This window comes from Eucalyptus grandis, chromosome 7, assembly GCF_016545825.1.
Source record: "Eucalyptus grandis isolate ANBG69807.140 chromosome 7, ASM1654582v1, whole genome shotgun sequence".
Lineage (NCBI taxonomy): Eukaryota > Viridiplantae > Streptophyta > Magnoliopsida > Myrtales > Myrtaceae > Eucalyptus > Eucalyptus grandis.
In genome coordinates, this window is record NC_052618.1 from 50,792,909 (window position 1) to 50,814,275 (window position 21,367).

General features: G+C 37.7%; 1 protein-coding gene across 1 annotated transcript; it reads right to left on the minus strand.

Moving 5' to 3' along the window:
• Positions 1-6,987: 6,987 nt before the first annotated feature.
• On the minus strand, positions 6,988-15,873 carry LOC104454033 (protease 2). The gene is given in 12 exon segments (XM_010068739.3): positions 6,988-7,400; positions 7,650-7,773; positions 8,441-8,489; positions 8,639-8,704; positions 9,404-9,538; positions 9,540-9,770; positions 10,613-10,771; positions 11,635-11,926; positions 12,893-13,239; positions 14,241-14,435; positions 14,553-14,836; positions 15,519-15,873. Coding segments are annotated over 12 exon segments (2,328 nt in total). The 3' UTR covers positions 6,988-7,309.
• Between the last annotated feature and the right edge of the window lie 5,494 nt (positions 15,874-21,367).

Consider the following 21,367-nt stretch of genomic DNA (forward strand, 5'->3'; position numbering starts at 1 on the left):
GGTGTGCTTAAGCCAAAATGACCTAAACGACGTCGTTTAACACCAACGAAAAACGACGTCGTTTAGGTCAGCTCACTCAGTGTGGGTGGACGACGTCGTTTTGTCGTCCACGTGGGTTTTTTTTTCTTTAAACGTTTGCCACCTCAGTAAAAGAAGTCGCCGGGAAATGCCACGTATGCAATTTTGGCGGATTTTAGCCGGATTGGCACTCAAGTGATCCATTTTGCTCCGATTTTGGCACTTAAGTGTACCTTTCGTAACTTTTGGCACTTAAGTGTCCCTTTGTGCCAACTTTTGGCACTCCAGGGGTCCGTGTCCCGAAATTCCCCAGTGAAGAATCCACTTCCAGGAAGCGTAGAGCCAACCGTGAGCTGCCAATCTGCTCGTCCTTCCCCTGATCTGATCTCACAAATATCTTCCCTTACACCCGAACAGATACACGCACCAAACTAATAAACAACTCTCATTCTAATCGCACGTGAAATTCACAATCGAAAGGAAAAAGGAGCTCCAATACCAGACAGCATGCATTTACAACATCGAAAGGAGAACCGATCACATGCAAATTCAACACTTCCTCAGCAACTAAAGCCCGGAAAAGCACAAATCGCAACAAAGCAAACCGCGGCTCAGTGTGACCGGAAACATCCTCGGCGGATCATTACAGACGCTTACTCTATCAAATGAAACTACAAAACGCACGGACTATGCTATAGAGGCTAAAGTCCGCACCGTCTCAGTTCTCTGGAGAGGGAAGGCCTCCTTGGTCGGGAACCAAGGGCATGCAGCTAATAGCAATCGGTGGCCGGTCCAGTTAAAGGCCGGGACATTGCCTCGTGCTTCACTTGTTGTCCCAACCGGTTCATCGGCATAATATTTCAAGGGCTGCACAGGCCTTATCAAGTTAGCCAATTGCCCATTCTTGCCTTATTTTGAGCCTTTGTCATGAAAATAGGCTCTTGTATCGCTAAACTCATGATCAGATCCAGTTCGCGTCACATGAATTTATTTTTTTGGAGAAATGAAGGGCATATCGCCGAGTGCTTAAAGTAAGCCCGAAACCCTTATTTGAAAAGAATCCAAACCCAGTCAGGCTGTGTGATTATAATGGATAGCGATGGTAAGGCCATTGCAAGGGCCTTCCAAGGCAGTCAGAACCATGATTCCGACGACAAGGCTCGTGAAACGATAAGGTAAGCAGTGAATGGAGCTACTGTTGTGACTACAAATGAAGAAGAGGAAGAAAGTCTCGACTGCAAAGAGAACCATAGACTTAAGTAGATGAAAGAGGAGGATGCGCCGGCACGAATTTGTGATGGGAAAGGTGTTGGTACCTCGCAGCGGACAAGATCGGCGGTGGAGGAAGAAGGCGATTATAACTTGCGAGCATGATTATGATTGAGATGTGATAATTAGGCAAGCTTTAAAGATAACGTGATAGTTAGGGAGAAATCTCACTTGATAATTAGTTCAATTGGTAACGCGAGTGGGAGGGAGGGAGGGAGGGGTAGTATGTTAGATTATACATACAATTCTTAATGCGGAAATTCATAACAAATCAAGGATCTTTTGATCTTCATGATTTTCACAAATAGATAAAGACATTCCTTTATCCATAGAGCTACACTTGACGATGATCGTTGTGGAAAACCCAAACAATCTCATATCAAAAGAAGAAATCCGATTTCTCTCCCTTAACCCACTAAATCTTACTGTATTCAATCGATGGATGAGAGAATACCAAATTCCTTTATGTTATTGTTGTCCGTTGTGGGTGGAGAGAGGACCAGACTCTATTTATACGTTCGTTGAAAAGGTGCCTTCCATCAAAGCGATATACCCTTTCATTTTATTAGAGTCGCAACTTCGTAACCAATAATTATTTATTTTATAGCATTTCAATAATTATTAAACCATATAATAAATCATATCATGTGGGTCACAATAATTCTTACATAGTATTGCTGACAAGTAGTATAGCTCGTATGCACCGTTAGATCAAGTGAATACACTAGAGGCCTACCTCATTCGACAGCTCATGCAAGCTAAATTCAAGTGCATTCCAAGTGGGAATCGCTAGAAAGAGAAATAATCCTAGCTTGAAATGTATCTAATTTAAAATCCTTGGAGAAAATTGTGAAAAAGTCATAAATTTATTGCCTTTTTATTAATTCGATCTTAAACATTTTAATTTTATCAATTGAATCATAAACACTTTTATATTGTGCCAATTGAATTCATTTGTCTAATTTTAACCAAAAATCGCTGATGTAGATACTAGTTATTATATGTGATATAGTTGACGTTGACGTGGATAATTTTTAATAATATTTATTTTTATATTATAATTATTTTTGAATCTTTTTTTTTTTTTTCTGTGTCGGTGACCCTCACCGACTGCGTAAGCCTCACTCATGGCTGGCTTCGCGTGCCTTCTTCAAGCATAGATCAGCTTCGCCTGTCTTCAAGCTTGACAGCCCCTCCTGCAAGCTAGGGTTTCTAGAACAAGAGTTGAGGGAGCTCAAATTTTCCTGACGAAGCCTATTAAGAGAAGATCGGTCTCAGAATACCTCTGTAGCAGTTTTCTCTCGCGAGTCCTTGCACCAAGGGGCGTCCCCATTAAGCTTCCAAATTTGGGCTAGGGCCACGAAGGCCTCGCCAAAGGCTTTCGGGGCCCGTCGGTCGTGGGTGAGGCGGCCCTCGCCCAGTTCGGGCGAGGCTTGTTTAGATCGTCGGTGATCTCATTGGCACGGAAAAATAATATAGAAAAAATAAAAAAGCAAAGAAAAATAAAAATTCAAAATTCAAAAAATAGTTAAAAAAATTGAAAAAGTATTTAAAAGTTGTTCACATCAACACCGTGTTATATAAGGCGACTGAAATCCACATTTTAGATTTCTAGTCAAAATTGGCCAGATTGACATAAGAGACATAATATAAAAATATTTAGAAATCAATTGATAAAATTGAAAATATTAGGATTGAATTGACAAAAATATAATAAATTTATGATTTTTTAGATAATTTTCCTAACAAGTGCCGTGTCAAAAAAAGAAGTGAATGGCATGGGTTACATGATCATTCATGTCTTCCTTCTTGAAATAGATGTAAATTGAGAAAAGAAAGAAAGAAAGAAAAGGAAAAATCTTGGCATCATTATCTGCTTTGTTTTGGGTAGACGAACCTTTCTAGAACATTTCTAATGGAAATTACGCTTTTTGTTGTAGAGAAAATCGTCCTTTTACTTGACAGACAAAAGAACAGAAATATATATATATATATATCATTAGCATGTCATCATATATTGGTTTTTGGTCATTCATAGTCTGCTGAATGGACGAAGAACAAAGATAGAGGATCCCGAGTAGAAAAAGAGAGGAAAGTTTGCAAGAAGAACATTCGATTTATTTCGTATAAGATGAATGATTTGAACATTTTGTTAAAAATAATTGATTGTATTGCTTACAAAAATGAACGAATTAAAAATATTCATATCGTCTACAAAAATATTTAGATATAATTGTTATCGACAAATAATATATTTTTTATTGACCAATTATTTTTAGTTATACAAATAACCGTTTTTAACAAATATTTCCAAATTATTCATTTCTGTAACACAAATGGAGCCGATAGAAGGGCTAGATGAGTGGAAATAAATGGGAAAGAAAGAATTTTTTTTTTTTTTATACTGAGGGATATGCTTTATTTTTCCTTTCAATATTTCCAATTTCATTACAAATATGGATAATTAGAAGGAAAAATGCTAAAATACTCAAAATAAACTGTGCAGCTAATTTTGACCAAAAATAAAATTACTTAGCTAATTGATGGCTTTTTCTTATACTGCATTATTATTCTCTCTCTCTCTCTCTCTCTCTCTCTCTCTCTCTCTCTCTCTCTCTCTCTCTGTCGATTGATCATTCCATAGAATCCCATTGTTTCATTTGGAATTTGCTATTACCGGGGAGTGTTGAGGCGAATTTTAATCTTAAGTCGTTGCCCTTACGTTTTTCATCAAGTCAGGGAGATATTCAACCATTCCTGTTTATTTTACATGAGTCCTATCTTTACATCCATTTATATTCCATTCAAAATCGCCCTTAGTAGTACAGCATTTATTCGTCTTTGCTTCAGTTTAAGCAACTAATTTTAAAGTCGGGGAGTTATTCAACCACTCCGGTTGAATCTGCAACCAAACACGAGGACTGTTCAGACAGCCATTTTGTTTAAGCATTAGATGTTTCCACCGGAGGACTTATTCAAAATCAAATATCCCCTCTGCGATTACACCCAAAACAAGAAAAAGCAAAACTATACCACCACTCTAAGCACACGCAAATCCATTCTCCACTCATCTAATAAACCACATTCAAATACCAAATTGCAAAAACACAACAGACCAAACTCTAAGCTTCAAGAACAGCAAGGGCCAAATAAAAAACTCTATATAACCTAGTGGGATCGAGCTCAGCACGAAGAGCCATCCTCAGCTCATTCCCGCTGACCAGCACCGCCCCGCAACCCAACCCTCTCAAATGCTCCAAAATCTTCAAGTTATTGTTCGCTTTGATCGCGCCCTCCAAACCCTCCAACGCGTCCTTATAAGCCTCCACATTCCTCGAGATCTGCCTCTTGGTGCACAGGTAAAATGGCCTCCTCTCGACGCCGTCCATAACGTCCTGGACCTTGACGTCCTTGCAGGAGAGGAACCGTTCCCGGGACTTGGAGAAGCAGTGCTTGAACGCCGTCGCCTTTTGGTCCACGGCTGGGTTCTGGGAGACGGCGGCTCGCAGCTGGAGGCGCTTCAGGGTCAAGCGGCGGCGTCGTTGAGGGGCACGGGGATTATGGCTAGTTGGTTTTGCGATGCATCCTTGCATGGAAAGCTGACAACTGATCAAAATAAATTCCCTTCTTTTTCTTTTTTCTTTTTTTCAAGTAAATGGAGGCAAATGATCACAGATGGAGAGCCTACGGCGTTGACGGGTTCATTACCCCGTGTGCTTCCTGTCTGTCGCCTCCATCGGGGCCGTCGCCGCAACCTGCAAGCCCATGTACACTCTGTCCAAGCTGTCCAAGCAGGTCAACGACTGTAACCCCAAGCTGGTGATCACCCTGCCCGAGATCTACGTTAAGGTCAGAAAATTCGAATTGCCCATGATATTCCACGGCTCTCTGCGGCCTGAGAAATCCGCCAATTCCAGGATCTGAAATTGGCGGAGCCGAAATCCGATTTGCCGCAGAGTTGCGTGGCTCAGGATGACATTGCGGCGCTTTTGTACTCGTCGGGCACGACGGGGACGAGCGAAGGCGTCATCTTGACGCACAGGAGCTTCATTTCGACCTCTGTGATGTACAAGGAGGCCAAGAATGTGCTCTCGGCCTTCTTACCGATGCACCTGGGGCGGGTTCAAGCACTGCGCCTCCAAGTCCCGGGATGGGTTCCTCTACTGCGAGGACGTCAAGGTCCAGGACGTCATGGACGGCGTCGAGAGGAGGCCATTTTACCTGTACAGCAAGAGGCGGATCACGAGGAATGTGGAGACTTATAAGGACGCGTTGGAGGGTTTGGAGGGTGCGGTACGCGATCAAAGCGAACGATAACTTGAAGATTTTGGAGCACTTGAGAGGGTTGGGTCGTGGGGCGGTGTTGGTCAGCGGGAATGAGCTGAGGATGGCTCTTCGTGCTGGGTTCGATCCCACTAGGTTATATAGAGTTTTTGGGCCCTTGCTGTTTGAAAAAGTCCTCCGGTGGAAACATCCAGTGCTTAAACAAAATGGCTGTCTGAAGAGTGTTCCGTTGCCGATTCAACCGGAGTTGTTGAACACCTAAGAGTTGTGGTTGAATACCTAAGAGTTAGTTGCTTAAACTTAAAGCAAAGACACAAAAATGCCATGGAAATGCCATATCACTAATGGCGATTTTTTTCGTTCTTTCTTCAATAGCTTCTCGTTGCTTATTCATATTATTCTCCATTTTTCTTTTCTGCGGCCCCCCACCACTTTTGTTGACTTAAGTTTGCTTTTCTTTGGGCAATCACAGAAAGAGTCCAACTTCTTGCTGAGGAGTCAACATCACATGCTCATTTATCTTTATTTAATCCCTCTTACTTTCATATCATCTTGGACTTATCTTTTCCAACAACCTGCGGCTTCTTGCTTTCATGTTAGGTGTTGACTCCAACAGATTTTATTTTCCCAGTTCGAAAAGTACGTTTACAAAGGGAATAAAAGCATCACTAGTCTCATTTTTCTTTTCAAATTATACAATCTAGTCTTTGATATTTTTTCAGCCGATTTGATTTGTAACATGCTGTTTGTTCAATTTTGTCTTTCCTTCCAAAAAGGGGCTTGATGTCACCGGCGGTCCCTCCACTTTTGAAACCTTCCTTCTTCTTTTTTTCGGGTTCAAAGATCTCCCCATACTTTTTAAAATGTGCCAGATGATTCTCTTCTCATTTACGTTCATCATGATGGTGGATCAACCACAGGACCGGGGTTACGATCATTATAGTCGACATACACGAAAGGACCTAGGCTGTTCTAGCCGTGCAGCTTGAAACAGGCACCTTTTCGCACGATTGCTTTCTGTGCTTTATCTGATGCTAGGTATGAAATAAAAGATGACCGCTCGTGTAGATCGGAGCTCTAGTAAAGCTGAAGAATTGCAGAATAAGGCGGTAATCTTACTTGTTCCAGGACCGAAGGATTAAAAATGCAGTTCATGTGGAATGTGGATAGAGTCACTGATTGTTTTGGTTATTGTACAATTGGGTTGGTGTCGTGTATTATGAGTGAGGATGGGGGAGATCATGGCCTATATATATATATAACCGAAATAACGATATAGATAGAATTCTCGGATTCAACCCTAATGTATTGATATAAAGTGAAATAGGCTCAGTAGAATGAGATGCTAAGTTTGAGCATTGAATTTAGTAAAATCAAACTCCCTCCCTCCCTCTCTCAATGGCATTCGAGAGAGAATAATGAGCAACAGACCAATTAACTATTTCAGAAATTAACTGAAGATAATGACAAAAAGAATGTCATCAAATACTGTGTTGGCTAGAGATTCAAGTAGCAGGGCTAATTGAACACATCGAAACGATTGGAACTGGTAGTAAATATCTTAATTACCCTATCCAATAGAAAGAATTACGATGATGTCAACAATCTAGTTCCTAGACAAATTCTTGACATGGAGATTGTTGAATAGCCTTCAGATTTAATGCAACTTCAACAAAAGCCTTCTTTCTGTCCAATATTGTTGGAGAACGATATTTCGAGGTAGCACGCGATGACCTCATCAGAACTTCGCAGACCCCTGAGTAGGAATCATATTCAGAGCCTTCAGGAGAAATGCGTATGTGAAAGCATCTTCTTGGAGCTTCTCAAATCTGCGCCACGGAACGCCCATGTAAAGTAAACCCACTACCAAATTATCTACTCACTCACTGAAGTTTAGAAAAGATACTGTCAATACCCAGAGAAACTACACCGTGCGACCTTCCATGTGTTTAATGTCATGCTCGTTTTTTCAGAAAGTGAGACTAATTCAAAATATGTATCATAATGGGTTATTACACTGATTCTGAAATCATGTATACCTTAAAATTAGGGGAAAAAGAACAATTTCACCAACTTACCTCCCTGACTTTGAAAAATGTCCAGCACCCATTTCACACTTGAATAATAGCATATTATCATCCGTTTTCAGATCCCTCAATTTGGCAACAAACTTCGCAGGTTCTGAGTATAAAACTCGTGGATCTGTTATACAATGACAGAACAACATTAAGTCTTACTAAAAGAAAGGAGTGATACCAATACTAGCAAATACCTGCAGAAACATTAAAACAGATTATTTGCTTCGGTGCTATGTGAAAGCCTACTAGTGGGATATGCGTAAGAATATCTTCCAAACCAATCTCTATTCAGAGGCATGAGAATCCATAGGTGCTAAAGAAGGCTTAGTGATGTCGACTTTGTGGTCAAAAAGCAAGAGCCCAGCATTTTCAATTAGGTAGATAGACTCAAGTTTGAGATTTGAGTCTAAAGTAGGTTCTGGTTCTCTCTCTAACTCTAAAAATAGAGCCATCTATGTAATGTAGCATTTAAGCAAAGAGAGAAAAGATATAGCATTTGTATTCTCATGCCATGTCTCCTGTAATCACTAAAATTTTCAAAGCATATGAGTTTATTTTCTAATCAGCCAATAAAAAGGAAAAGAACAGCACATCCCCTTGGACATATATAACAAGCCAGGCATTCATCATCCATGGCCATCCAAATATTACAATATCAATTTAAGTATTTCTAGCCTGTTGCAGGGTCCCACAAATGCACTTCACTGGATATACAAGTCCAATAGATCGTACCAACATGTGAAGATTCAATGAAGAAACATAGCAACATGTTACAGGGGCGTTACACTTACCATTTAACCCAGCAGTAACAAGAATATGTGGATAGTTTTGAGCCCTCACCTGTATAAGACAAGGTCAGTAAAGAAAATCAAATTAGTGTCAGCTTATTAATGTTTCAAAATGATGTCCACTGAACATCAAAGAAATAAGATGACAGCAAAGATGGACATGAGCAAACGAGTAACCAAATGTTTGCAGATGATACATACATTGTCTACTGGAGAATATGACTTCATGTAGTGGTAGTACTCTTCTGTTCGAGGGTCACCCCATTCCTGCAGCAATAAGTACATTAACAAATAACGAGAGCTTGACTGAACTATAGAGGACACAGCCATCTCCAAATTAACAAAAAGTAGAGCCTTGAAGCCCACTAAAGTCACCAAATCACTTACAGTTAAAAACATTCCATATGCTTCAGAATTCAAGATAAGGCTCACCATGTATGTGTGTGATAGTCGATAGGACAAAAGGGTTATTGGTGATATTGCAAGAGAAGTTGCAAAAATTTCCTTTCAACGAATACATCCTAGGATGAATGCCTCACTGTCACCTTTACATACCAGGCATTTCCAAAAAGAATTCTCATTGCGGAATCCCATAAATTGATTGAATTTTCTTCCACTAAGTAGATGAATTCAAACACAGAGAAATGAAATTTCATCATTTATTAGAAAGCCATATATGAGGTGAAATCAAACTTATGCTACAAAACCAGATGTGTCATTCGTAACTCCTAGACTATTAGGCCACATGACACTCTCCTGCCAGTTTATCAGTTTATCCAATCAATAACAAATATTAAAATTCCACATGGAGAAAATGACCATTGCTTTTGTACCACTATTTTAAGTCTCAATGCTATGATAATGTAAATATCACCGTAGGGTGCCAAGAGGGTGCAATAGCGCTCAAAACTGAACTGTTCTAAATACTTCAACATATATCAAGAATTTTAAGGAGGTAAGACTCACCTCCCACTCTGATGTTGTGAGAGGTATAGTCGGATCAAGCATGGTAGTCAGAACATCCACGAAAGGTACTCCAGCAACTGCTGCCATGAACAAATCTGGTCTCATGTTCAGAACAGCGCCCATTAAGAGCCCCCCCGGCGCTTCTCCCATTAATGCACAGCTTTTCCTTTGTACAGTACCCTTTTTCTATCAAATACTCAGCACAAGCAATAAAATCCGTGAAAGTGTTTTTCTTCTTCAACAATTTTCCATTGTCATACCATGGCCTCCCCATTTCTCCACCCCCTCGAATGTGGGCAATCACATAAATGAATCCCCGATCCAACAATGAGAGCCTTGATCCCTTGAAACTCGGATCAATGCAAATCTAACCAGACCACAAAACAATGAGAGCGGTGAGCGAGTTTGAATAAATTCAGGGAACATAGGGAGATCGGACAGCATAAATTAGAGACTGTTCTGTGATTTGCATGTCCAAGCTTTTCCAAGGAAGTAAAAGAAAAAGCATATAGCAACAGAACAAGAAACTTCTGCATCCTCATGCACATCAGCAAATGCCAAGGAGATGTCCATACAAGCGTTTTAATTAAAATAATGTTTGATAAAAGAAAATTGCGATGGTGAAAAAAAAAATAGAAACTATCACATTGCTACATTTTTAACTTTAAGCTACAAAGAAAATTGCATTTGGCAAGAACACATATAACTGCTCTGATCCTCCACTAATGAAATTTGACCAGGGCCAGACTAACCACTCGCAGGTAATACAAGCTTTGAAAATCTCACGTACCAAATTGAGAAGCTAGGTTGAATAAGAACCAGCACGTAACAAATTGCAAATGAGAGGGATTGGATGCAGCAACAGACCCCAAAACATAAACCGAAAACTTTTTAAAGGCATGGAATAAAGGAACAATCACACTTTGTTAAGACTTGAGAAACTAAAGCACCGATTGTCTTTTACCAAAGAAAAAAAAAAGAAAAAAAAGAGCACCGATTGTCAATTGAAATAACCCGATGTTGTGTCATTGTTTACAAACGATAAACAGACTGATGCTTCAAGTCTTCTGTATCAAATCTGAAGCCGACGAGTCTCTTCATTTAACATCCAAACTTATAGAAAAAGCCAATATGGTTTCTCCCTGTCATCCTGATATAAACATCCAAATATCACAGGCAAACAACCGCGATACATTTGTTTCATCTTACCTCATATGAACCATATCCATAAAGCAACAAGGGATCAGATGCATCGAGTTTCACCATATTCTTCCGGTAGACTATTGACATGGGAATCTGAGTTCCATCAGGAGCTGTGGCCCATTTTCTTTCGATAACATAATTTGACTCATCAAAACCTCCTAATACCTGAGTAAAACAGAGGAAAAATTCTTCATATGTCATAAGCCATGAAAAATTAGACAGCTATACATTTGCAACACCACCACTCCCTTAAAAAACACTAATAAAATACACAAACTGAAAAAATCCAATTCAAAAGGAACAAAATAATGGTGAAGGTTGAGGTTTCAGGATGAAAAAACAAATGTCTTAGAGAGATGTCTTGTGAGATACAATGTCATTCAGTATTCATGAGACAGATTTAGGCTGAAGTTGAACCTATACAGATTAAAATAGCTCTGGTTATTCACATGACATAGCCTTTTCCTGGCATCTTTAGAAGGTAGTGGTCATATAATATTCATGAAGCATGAAAGCCTTTCAACTGTTTCTCGTCAAGATACTCCAAGACATGGATTTGTCTGTGATTGACTGACAAGCTAGAGATAATTTAAGGCCAATCCTCTTGATGACTAAATGCATTAAGAGCCAATGTGATTGTTGACTATACAATGGGGACAATAGGACAGTACACTTCCATTATGTTTCCACAGGACAATACACTTGCAATCAATTTTGAAATAAAGACTAACAGGAGGTATAGAGAACAAGTTCCTCAATGAGTAAAAAACTTGTCCATATTTGGACATTAGTCTAAAGATTTATATTGTGACCAGAAATATCTTGCGAAGGCGGAATTAATAGCAGCCGACCTTGCAAATGAATCATAAATACAAAATATAAGAGACAAAGACTCAAGATACAGAATAAAGTTTATCATCCTCATTATGAACTCCAGCTTCCAAAAAATGAATCATCGAGATTGAGAGAGACAGAGAGACAGAGAGAGAAGGGCCAGTATTTGCAAATGGCTACCCCACAGTACTTACTGTTTCAATTTTCTTCACAACAGATATGCCAGTGTCCATATCATGATCATAAGCAGAAGGAGGTGTTCTCATGGAGCTATAAGTGAACCTTAATATATTTGATGAAAACTGCGACTCTGATCGATCCACTGAAAAAACTGGATCAACAAAATCAATAGAACGACCGCCTTGAAGCTGTGTCAGCGGTTCCCCAAGAGCTGGAAGGCGATACACAGTAACTTTTTGCGAACCATTTTCACGTTCAAAGAGAACCAGATGATCAGCAAAAAGCTGCATGTCCGTGATTTTTACACTGGAAGGTTAGAAGATCAGTAAGCTATATATACCCAAAAAGAAGAAAAAAAATTGACACAATGGAGGGACGTATTCATTCACCAACTCAACAAATTTGTATCCATACACAATAGGAAACCTCCATGAGTGTCCATGCAAGGCACAATCTATGCTCTCACATGTGTCTGTACATGTGTGCATGCCTATGTGCATATATGTATATTCACACATGAAGGGTGAGAGAGAAAATCAAGAGGAGGTTGTCAAAGCAATGCACCATAAAATTAATCAGCTGATGCTCAAAGCTTCCACTAATGTCCATCGAAAGATATATGCTTTTAACAAAAAGCAAACAACAATAGCAAATAAACAGCCCCTTAGGCGCTTACTCCATTCCTCACTTCTCTCTTTAACATTTTGTGAGTTGGACAGGAGAAACTGAACCACTTTATGATCAAATATATCTGAGTTACCACTTATTCAACGTTATATTTTACCATGAGCAGTAATATATAAAGCAAGGAAGGATTTAAGGAGGGGGATGACAGGAGCCACAGTCCAGCCAGGACATCAGTCCATCTCCTTATTCTCTAGAGCTTTACAGTGACATGCACAATATGGAAAAGCATTAGCTCCCCAGTCATTCTGCTACACTAGCATTAGCAATGGCTATTCACCTTAGATAATAAATAAAGACAGGTAAAAACATCTTTCCCCCAAATAATCGGAGATATGAAATATTATAGTCCTAATTGTAGCCATCAAAATCCCATCTTCCTTTGTCTTTTGGTAACATGATCTTCCTTCTTCTATTATCATGATTATCAGACTCACTCCTTCTTCAATTTAATGGTACAAACACCCAGTGTGGACAAAGACATTGCATTTCAATCCACCACAACAGGCTCAGCTATAAAGTGATAGCGCAAACGTGAAGTTATAGGCAGGTAAACCAATACAAGGGTCAATTATTAAGACATATTACCTTTCCCTGTGAGGGATAAGAACGGTGGTGTTCGACACATCATCCAGTGGGCAAGCCAAAAGTTCCGAATTGTAAAACAAGTCACTTCTCCTCCGAAGAAAAAAATTATTTCCCCGATGGCTGACGCGCGTTTCCTCTCCATATATGCGAGGAGTCAGAACCTGAAGACCATCTTCTGGCTTTGAAACGTTAAAATAGAAAGTAGATGTTGTGTTTTTGCTCTCAGATGCAACAAACAAGAACTTCTTGCTCTCAGAAACTTCAAGATCAAGAGAAAAGATATCATCCTTCTCATGATAAAGGCAAATGTCATCTGATTGTTCGGTCCCCAACCTATGCAACCACACCTAAAAGTGAAACGAAGTGTTATCACAAAATGTCATGCCATTGCCAATACTACAAAAATTAATAGGTCAGAATCTGAGAACAACTATACATCACAAGTGTACAAGTGTACAACAACACTTCATGACTGTTATCCATATTGCATGACTTTAAGTCTTCCTGCCAGGGGATGTTTGGCATATTACTGTCGTGCTGCTCCCAGTTCACCATTCTGTGCCCTTTATGTGTGTACACATTAAATTCGATTCAACACATAACTCTTAGAAATTTGCAACAAGGGATTTTAAGCTACATTAACTAATCAACAGTAGAAGATTAGACAAATGCAGCTTGAATGTGATGTACTGACAGTGATGCAATGTATTACACAATGATTGCAAAACTCAATGGTTGTACCAGGTTGAGAAATGAAATCGAGAGTACTTTAATAGAGAGAGAGAGAGAGAGAGAGAGTAGTGATGCAATTAAATTGACAACAACCTGCCTATATCATAAGGTCATTCTGGCATGGAAACATTTGAGTGCTGGAAAATAAAACTCTGATCAGAGGAAATAGGCTTATGGTTTTACCCTTTTAGATTTATGGCTACAAATTTCAGTGCTGAGAATACTAAATATCAGAGCAGGGCCAGATCTCAACTATATGAATGAGGACATTAATGAGATCCCGCATCCATTTCATTTCAACCGCAACACCTATAATGGCAGCACATTACCGATATTTCATTTATTTGTTTTGAAGTTCAAGCGAAACTTGATTTATTAGAAAACCTAAAGGTTCCCTGTGTATCCAGAAAATCCTAATATCAAGTAAAGTCTTTTGGATCCTATAAATTGAGCAAAATGCCTCAGGTCAAATCAGAGTAGATAAATGAAAATTTATCAGTATGCCGTGATAACAACACTGAGAAGTATGCCTTAATATCGGTAATGAATTTGGTGGAAAAGGAGCAAACAAAGAGAACTTTCAATAGCAAGAGATCCTATACTACATAAAACATACCTTGTCCGGGCGAAGGATCTCATCCATTGTGATGTAAACTAATGCATCATCACCAGCCCATTCCAGGTAAGATGTCACATTTGCTAAAGGTTTTCCTACTGTAGCTCCTGTCTCAGCATTGATTACATAAACGGTATGTATCTCGTCACCCTTAGTGTCCTCTGCATATGCCACCAACTTATTACTTGGATTAACCTATAGCATCAAAGAACTAGCACAATGAAGTTACGAAAATGAAAAGCCGAGGCAAGAAAATAGTTCATGATGGAACCAAATGTGGGTGGAAAAGAAGAAAAGCAAGGACACTCTTGCCTGAAAAGCAGCGACATGATAGAATGAATGATTTTGAGCCTTGATATTCTCATCCAAGATAACCTGCTCAGGAGGAGCCTCAGGACCAGTTGGCATCTTATCATAAACAGAAGGAGGGGCCTCGCTATCCGGAATTAACCGCCTACAGTGCTGGATGTACTCCTTTCCCTCTAGATATCTATTGTAATAGTAGTAAGGCCCTCTGCGTGTGGGTGCAGATATGTCATCTTCCTTAATACGTCCTCTTATCTCAGCAAAAAGATTGTCTTCAAGTTGTTTGGTCCCTGTGTCATTTATCAGAGATAGTAAGCTCATCACATATTTCTTTTCTGATTAAGTTGTCACTTTTGATTGGAGTAGAGTATATCAGCACTCAGTACAAAAGATTAGACTGTGGAGCATGCTTTCGGAAAGAAATAGAATGACTGGGATATTAGAAGCCTATTGTCCTTACCACCCATGTAAATCTTCAGATAAAGACTCCAGACTCTAGCTTCCTGACTATTTATTCGAGACAGAAAGAAGAGAATTTTGCCACTTAGCCAAACAATTCTGCTCAGGCACTTGGTACCTCTTAAAATTGCCCATGCCTATAACCATATTCTCAAGTCTTGAGCCAAACTTCCATAATCTCATCCAAAGTGGCTTTTTTCTCTCCGTTTGAATCATTCCTTGACACATAAATTCACGCTAAATTCAAATCTCGAACCTACATATTCCCACACCTAAACCACATTTTCAATACCAGAGAAACACAGAAATGAACATCAGGCAAAGAAAAAAAAACACGCTCGCCTCACAAACCATTAAGTACATCAAATCAAGTTCTCACTAGCAAGTGACCAAAACCCCATGTCCAGCCCGACTCCCTCAATCGACAGACTCGAACCTTTCACACGAACGGGGACTGCAGCCTTAGCGTGACATTTACACGGACAATCAGCACCGCGAAAAAAGCCGACTCACCGGCCATCACTGAATCGGTGTAGGCGTTCTCCCGTTGGAGGTGGGAGAGGACGTCGGGATCGGCGCGGGAGTCGTCGCGGAGCCAGTAGTAGTTGTCGATCCTCACGTCGCCGAACATCTCCATCCGGTGCTCCACCTTCTTCGCCGCCGGGGGAGCGACCGGATCCGAGCAGTTGCCGGCGGCGGCGCTCATCCTCGCCGTGGAGCCCGACGACGTCGACGACAAGGCGGTGCGAGAGCAGCGGGGGACGGCGAGGGGCGGCGTCGTCGGCGGTCTCGTCCGGTTTAAATAGAAGAGAACGCCCGGTAAATAGAGGACGGCGCTCGCGCCTGCGCCCCGCAAATTTCTTGCCATGATTTGACTTTTTCTTTCCTTTTTTATCCATCTTATCCAACATATTTTGGAATTTATTGAATTTTAGGATTTTCTATTTTAAATATATACTTTTTAGGGCAAAAAATATTTTAGGTAGTGTATTAATGAAAACCTTCCTAGTTACATCTACTACACCTATTCTTTTGGGCTAATATCATGAAAAATTCCAAACTAGTATTTTTTATAATTTTAACCTTTGTAAAATTGAATTAATATAAAATAAAATAAAAACTAAAAAATACTCATGTGACAAATGGAAACTAAAATCTCAAATTGATAAATCCATGTCATCAAACTTAAAAATATAATGATAAAATTTAACGGAAATCAACGTAGGTTAATTTGCCACAAGTATATTAGTTTGAATAGTTTAAGGTAAATTTGTTATTAAGCATATTAATTTGAAATTTTTCGTGATATTAACTCTTTTTTTCAAGCATGGTTATCTTCAAAAAAGGTCAAAAATATAGTAAAAGTGTTCATAATAAATAGATTATATTAAATATTACCTATTATAAGTATCAGGAGAATGAACTCGCGAGAATATGACATCATCGTATACTTTTCCGCCTACAAATGAAGAGGAAAAAATTGAAATAAATTATCAAATTGTGCGTACTCCATGCATATTTCCCATTCACACATGCATAATGACGCCAATTCTCTTCACACACATGCATATTTGATCGGAATAATTACATAAGCAACTCTAAACTTTAACCAAATATGTAATGTGATATCTAAGTTTTTTTTTATTTTATTCAATGTGATATTTGGACTTTTTGTAAATATCTAATTTAATCCCTAAACTATATGAAAATACCAAATATTATCCTTCCATTCATTTAAATTGAGAGAGAATAGAGAGAATACTAAATACTTTCATATAATCAAGGCATTGAACATGTACAAAAAAATTCATTAACCACATTGAATAAATTAAAAACTTACAGATCGTATTGTATATTAAGTTAAAGTTTATGAAACATATTAAACAAATTAAAAGTTTAGGGATTATATTGCATATCTAGCCAAAGTTCAAAAATTATTTGTGTAATTTTAGTAACAATCATATTTCGCTTATTTCACGAAAAGTTAATGATTTAAAAACTACTTTTCAAAAATGGTCACTTCTATATATGATAATTGCCTTACAGTTTCCTCTCTCTTTTTCTCCTCTTGTTCTTGTCAATTATTACTCTTTACTCTAATAATTGGAGATGGAACAGTTATGAACCATCTTACAAACAATGATGGAAAGGTAATGATCATCACAAACCTTAATTGAAAGATATAATGCATAACTTATCGAAGCTCGAAAGATAAAATAAAAAACTATTTGTGATTTCCTATATGTAGCTTAAAATTTTTTTTGACGAATTGCTCATCAATAAGAAACAGACAAAAAAAAGAAAAAAGAAAAAGTAACTGTTCTCCCCAATATGGATTGATCTGGAAGTACCTGCCTCGTCTATTTTGGCTGAAATTACAGAAGCAATTAGACCATAATTAGCCAACTGCAAAATTAAATCACCGACTCGCTATCACTGAAAGTTCTTTTACCAAAAAGAATTGATAGTTTTGGTTTAAATCAATCAATCTTAGGACCACGATAATAATGTTAATAACGAGAATGACAACATTAAAACAGAAAGCTTCGACATAAAGGTCATCGATAAAATGATATAATAGACGTTATCAAGAAATAAAGCTGATGAACTATATAGTCAATTGCTGACCCAAAAATCCACGTCCTTACATGTAGAAATAAATTATATATGGGAACGAGCCCACCCTATAATTTACTTTTATAAATAATCGAGAGGCGGATTGGGACTTTGATATAAAATCAAAAAGCGCACATTCAATCTTTAGATTTCTTTCATTTTTTCCGTCAAAATTCAATTTTGAGATTATGTCTAAATGGATTAGATAAGATTTAAAGAGGTAGGAACAATTTCTACGTAGAAGAGTTAAAATGCGCCGGTGAAATAAAATGTAACTTACGTGAGTGCCTATTTATGTAAGAACATGCAAAAAAATTCAAATATTTTGAAATTTGATGAACTTAAGGTTTAAAGTTTAGAATTTGATTTCTCTTTGGTGAAATTCTTTTGGGAAGATTAATTATACAGTTAATTCTAATATTTCCACCAGATTTAATTTTAGCTAAATCGCACATCTCTTTCAAAGCTACGACTTCAATAGAAATGTGAATAATACAGAATCGATGCTCCATAGGATCATATAATATGTTAATTTCTCATTCGGTGTCACACTTAAAAAGAGTAGCAATCATGTCTAATTTGTTGGGAAAAGATGCAAATTTACCCGTAAGAGAATTAGAAATCCTTCGACTTCGATAAAAGACGTTCTATCGTCCATAACTCTTCAAATCTTTGAATTATATTTCTCTAAATATAAGCAAAAGTTTTGCTCGTTTCTATTTTATGCGCAAATAAAGTGGTTTCCTTTTTTTTTCTTAATAGTAATAATAACAAAAGAACTAGAAATAAATAATTTCATAGAAAAATCTACACCAATTTACCATACCTTAATCCATGCAAAAGGTTTACGCTAACAGAGTATTGCATCCCGTTTTCATTATCTTCCTTACCTGCTCTAGTAATGCATATTCCTTGAACTCATTCAAATACAATTCGAGAAAATCATGCAACTCTGTGCGGAGACAATTTGTATGAAAACAAACAATGTATTATGATACTTAATTATGCAAAACCTACAGTTACTCTTTGAAGAGTACTTGAGCAGTTACTGCAAAGCTATCTATAGAGTAAACGCTGATTAATGACCTATGTTATCGATGGTGAAATCTACCAAGAGTGCTTTGCACCCAGATTTCTTTCTTAGCTGCTCTAGCAATGCATATTCCTCGAACTCATTGAAACACAACACAATGAAACCAGGCAGCTCTTTTTAACTATTTTTGGAGAGAAATTGACGATGTTGCAAGACTTAAATTATGCAATCAAAGATAGGTAAGCCTATGTTACATCATGCAACGAATGTTCGAAGAGTGCTGGAGCGATTAAACACATAACCTTGTGATTATGACCTATGTCATCACACGACATATGAACAAGCATAAGTTCCTTTGAATAGTGACATCCATTATTGAAGAGGACATAGCGACTAGGCGTTATCGGGGATCCTGAGACAAACACTTAAATAGCTAATAGATGGTTGAGATCCAAAATCAGTAATAAGAGAATTCCCCAAGTTGAAAAACAATCCCGCTGTGCATATCTACGAAATTATCTATCTCTGCACTTGTGGCAATCTATGTTCAAATTCTTCCGTTCAAGATGGAGGAAGTGCCTGCAAAATCAGTAAGACCATCACATTGTGATTGCATGTACAAAAAGAAAGTCAATGTCTATTTTCTTGGACTTCCTCTTCCATGGCATCAAATGGAGGAGAGGATGGTGGTAACCAAATCTGATCTTACTTATGGAAAAGTTGGAACTTAGGAACTGTTGGGAAAATATGGCTTCAAATTGGGTAGAATAATAAAGTCGGAACTTTAAAGCAATCGAGTCAGATTTTGAGGCGTGATATTACTTTCTTTAAGGATTTATTTGCCCCACAATATTGCTAATAGTCACCAGCAAATATCATCTAGGATATAACAAAGTCTTAAAATGCGGTTACTAGATAACAATTCTAGTATTTCTCCAAGATTTCTCTAGAAAACAATTGGAAACAATGGCTATATATTCTTTTTAAAGAAAACGAAAATGGAAGAAGAAGAAGAAGAAGATTATGATCAGACAGACATATTCAATAATTTATAGCAAAAACAAGAAGTTATATCTGAACAAACACAACTTTCCAACAATTCAAAAGTTATATTTGAACAAGTATGAACTCTAAGATAACCATTGGAAGAAATAATAAAATTCGGAATTAAATAATTAATAAATAAAAAATAACCATAACTCATTATGAATAGTCGCACTATTTCACTAGGACTAGGACGTAGTGGTTACTTTTTTTATAAAAATAAATTCGAATTTTCTAGTAAATAAATAATAATAATCATCAATTAGTGACAAATCTCATCCACGTGCGCACTCACATCTTTTTCGAACTGGGACAAGGCATCTATTTGTTTGTTACAAACAAACTATCGACATTCCCACATTTTGAACTTTACTCCCCGTTCGGGGGGGGGGGGGGTTCAAAACCCTACGTCCTCATTGCACGACTCACTTGCGGCTGGGCCTGTGGTGGTGGCTCGGTTGCCCGGGTTTACGCTATTCCCTGTACAGTGGTTCCCGGGTCACCAAAAATATATATATATATTCCCACATTTTTGTTTGTAAAACAATAATATAAATAAAACATTGAAAACATACAGCCAAAATTTTCGTGAAATTAATATACATAAATAAAAATCTCTTTCGAGTTAATCTTTATTTAGTGTAAGTATCTCAAAACTTTATCAAAGTGACGAGTAACTGGGTTTTAAACTTGTACTTTTAAATAATAGAATCGGACATACAACACATACATTAACCTCTTGCTTTAGCAAGAAGTTTTATATTACTCTACACTATTATGGCCTTGTGTTTGATCTTGTTTCATGAGCTCTCTAGAAAACAACTCTAACTTTCGTAAAAAGTAACACAACTTCTAAGCTCATATAGGTGAAGTATCTACCATACATTTCTATTACTATTAACACATTACAAATTTGTACTATACTTTATTAATAATTCAATTCAACCTACAAAACATAACAAATGATACTGACTTTTCATATCATGGCAACATTAGTATCAAACAATCATATTCAATAACTTGTTTTTATCCATTAATCCTTGTAACTAGTGATGTTCTAGAAAAAAAGGTTGGGTTACCATAACTAGCAATTTTAATTAAAGGATTTCAACCCTGTTTTTAGTGAGATTATATTTACCATGTCTCTTGATAAAATCTTTGTCAGGAGATCTAGATTCTTGTTTGACCTCATGTAGACAATTGTTATGATACAATTTTTAATCAATTGTCTCACATATTCATATCTTAGACTAATAGTTTTAGACTTACCATTATAGGTGCTACTATAAGCTCATACCAAAGTGATCTGACTATCACGATTGATGGAAATATGAGGCATAGGATTGGGCAATAATTTGATATCTAACAACAAATTTCTAATCCATTCAGTCTCTTTCCCAATTGCTGTTAAATCAAGATTCAAATTCCATAGTTGAGAAAGTTATGCACATTTGTCTCTTGCTCACCTAAGAAACAACACATTCCCTAATGTGAACTTCATCCAGAAGTGGATTATTTATCTCTCACACTTATAATCCAACTAGTATCGGCGTATCCTTCTAATATAGCCGGATTATTATAGAACAACAAGATAACCAAAAATTTTGGCAATAACTTTTCAATGTTTTTGGATTACTAATATATCTACTCAACTTATACAGAATAAGTA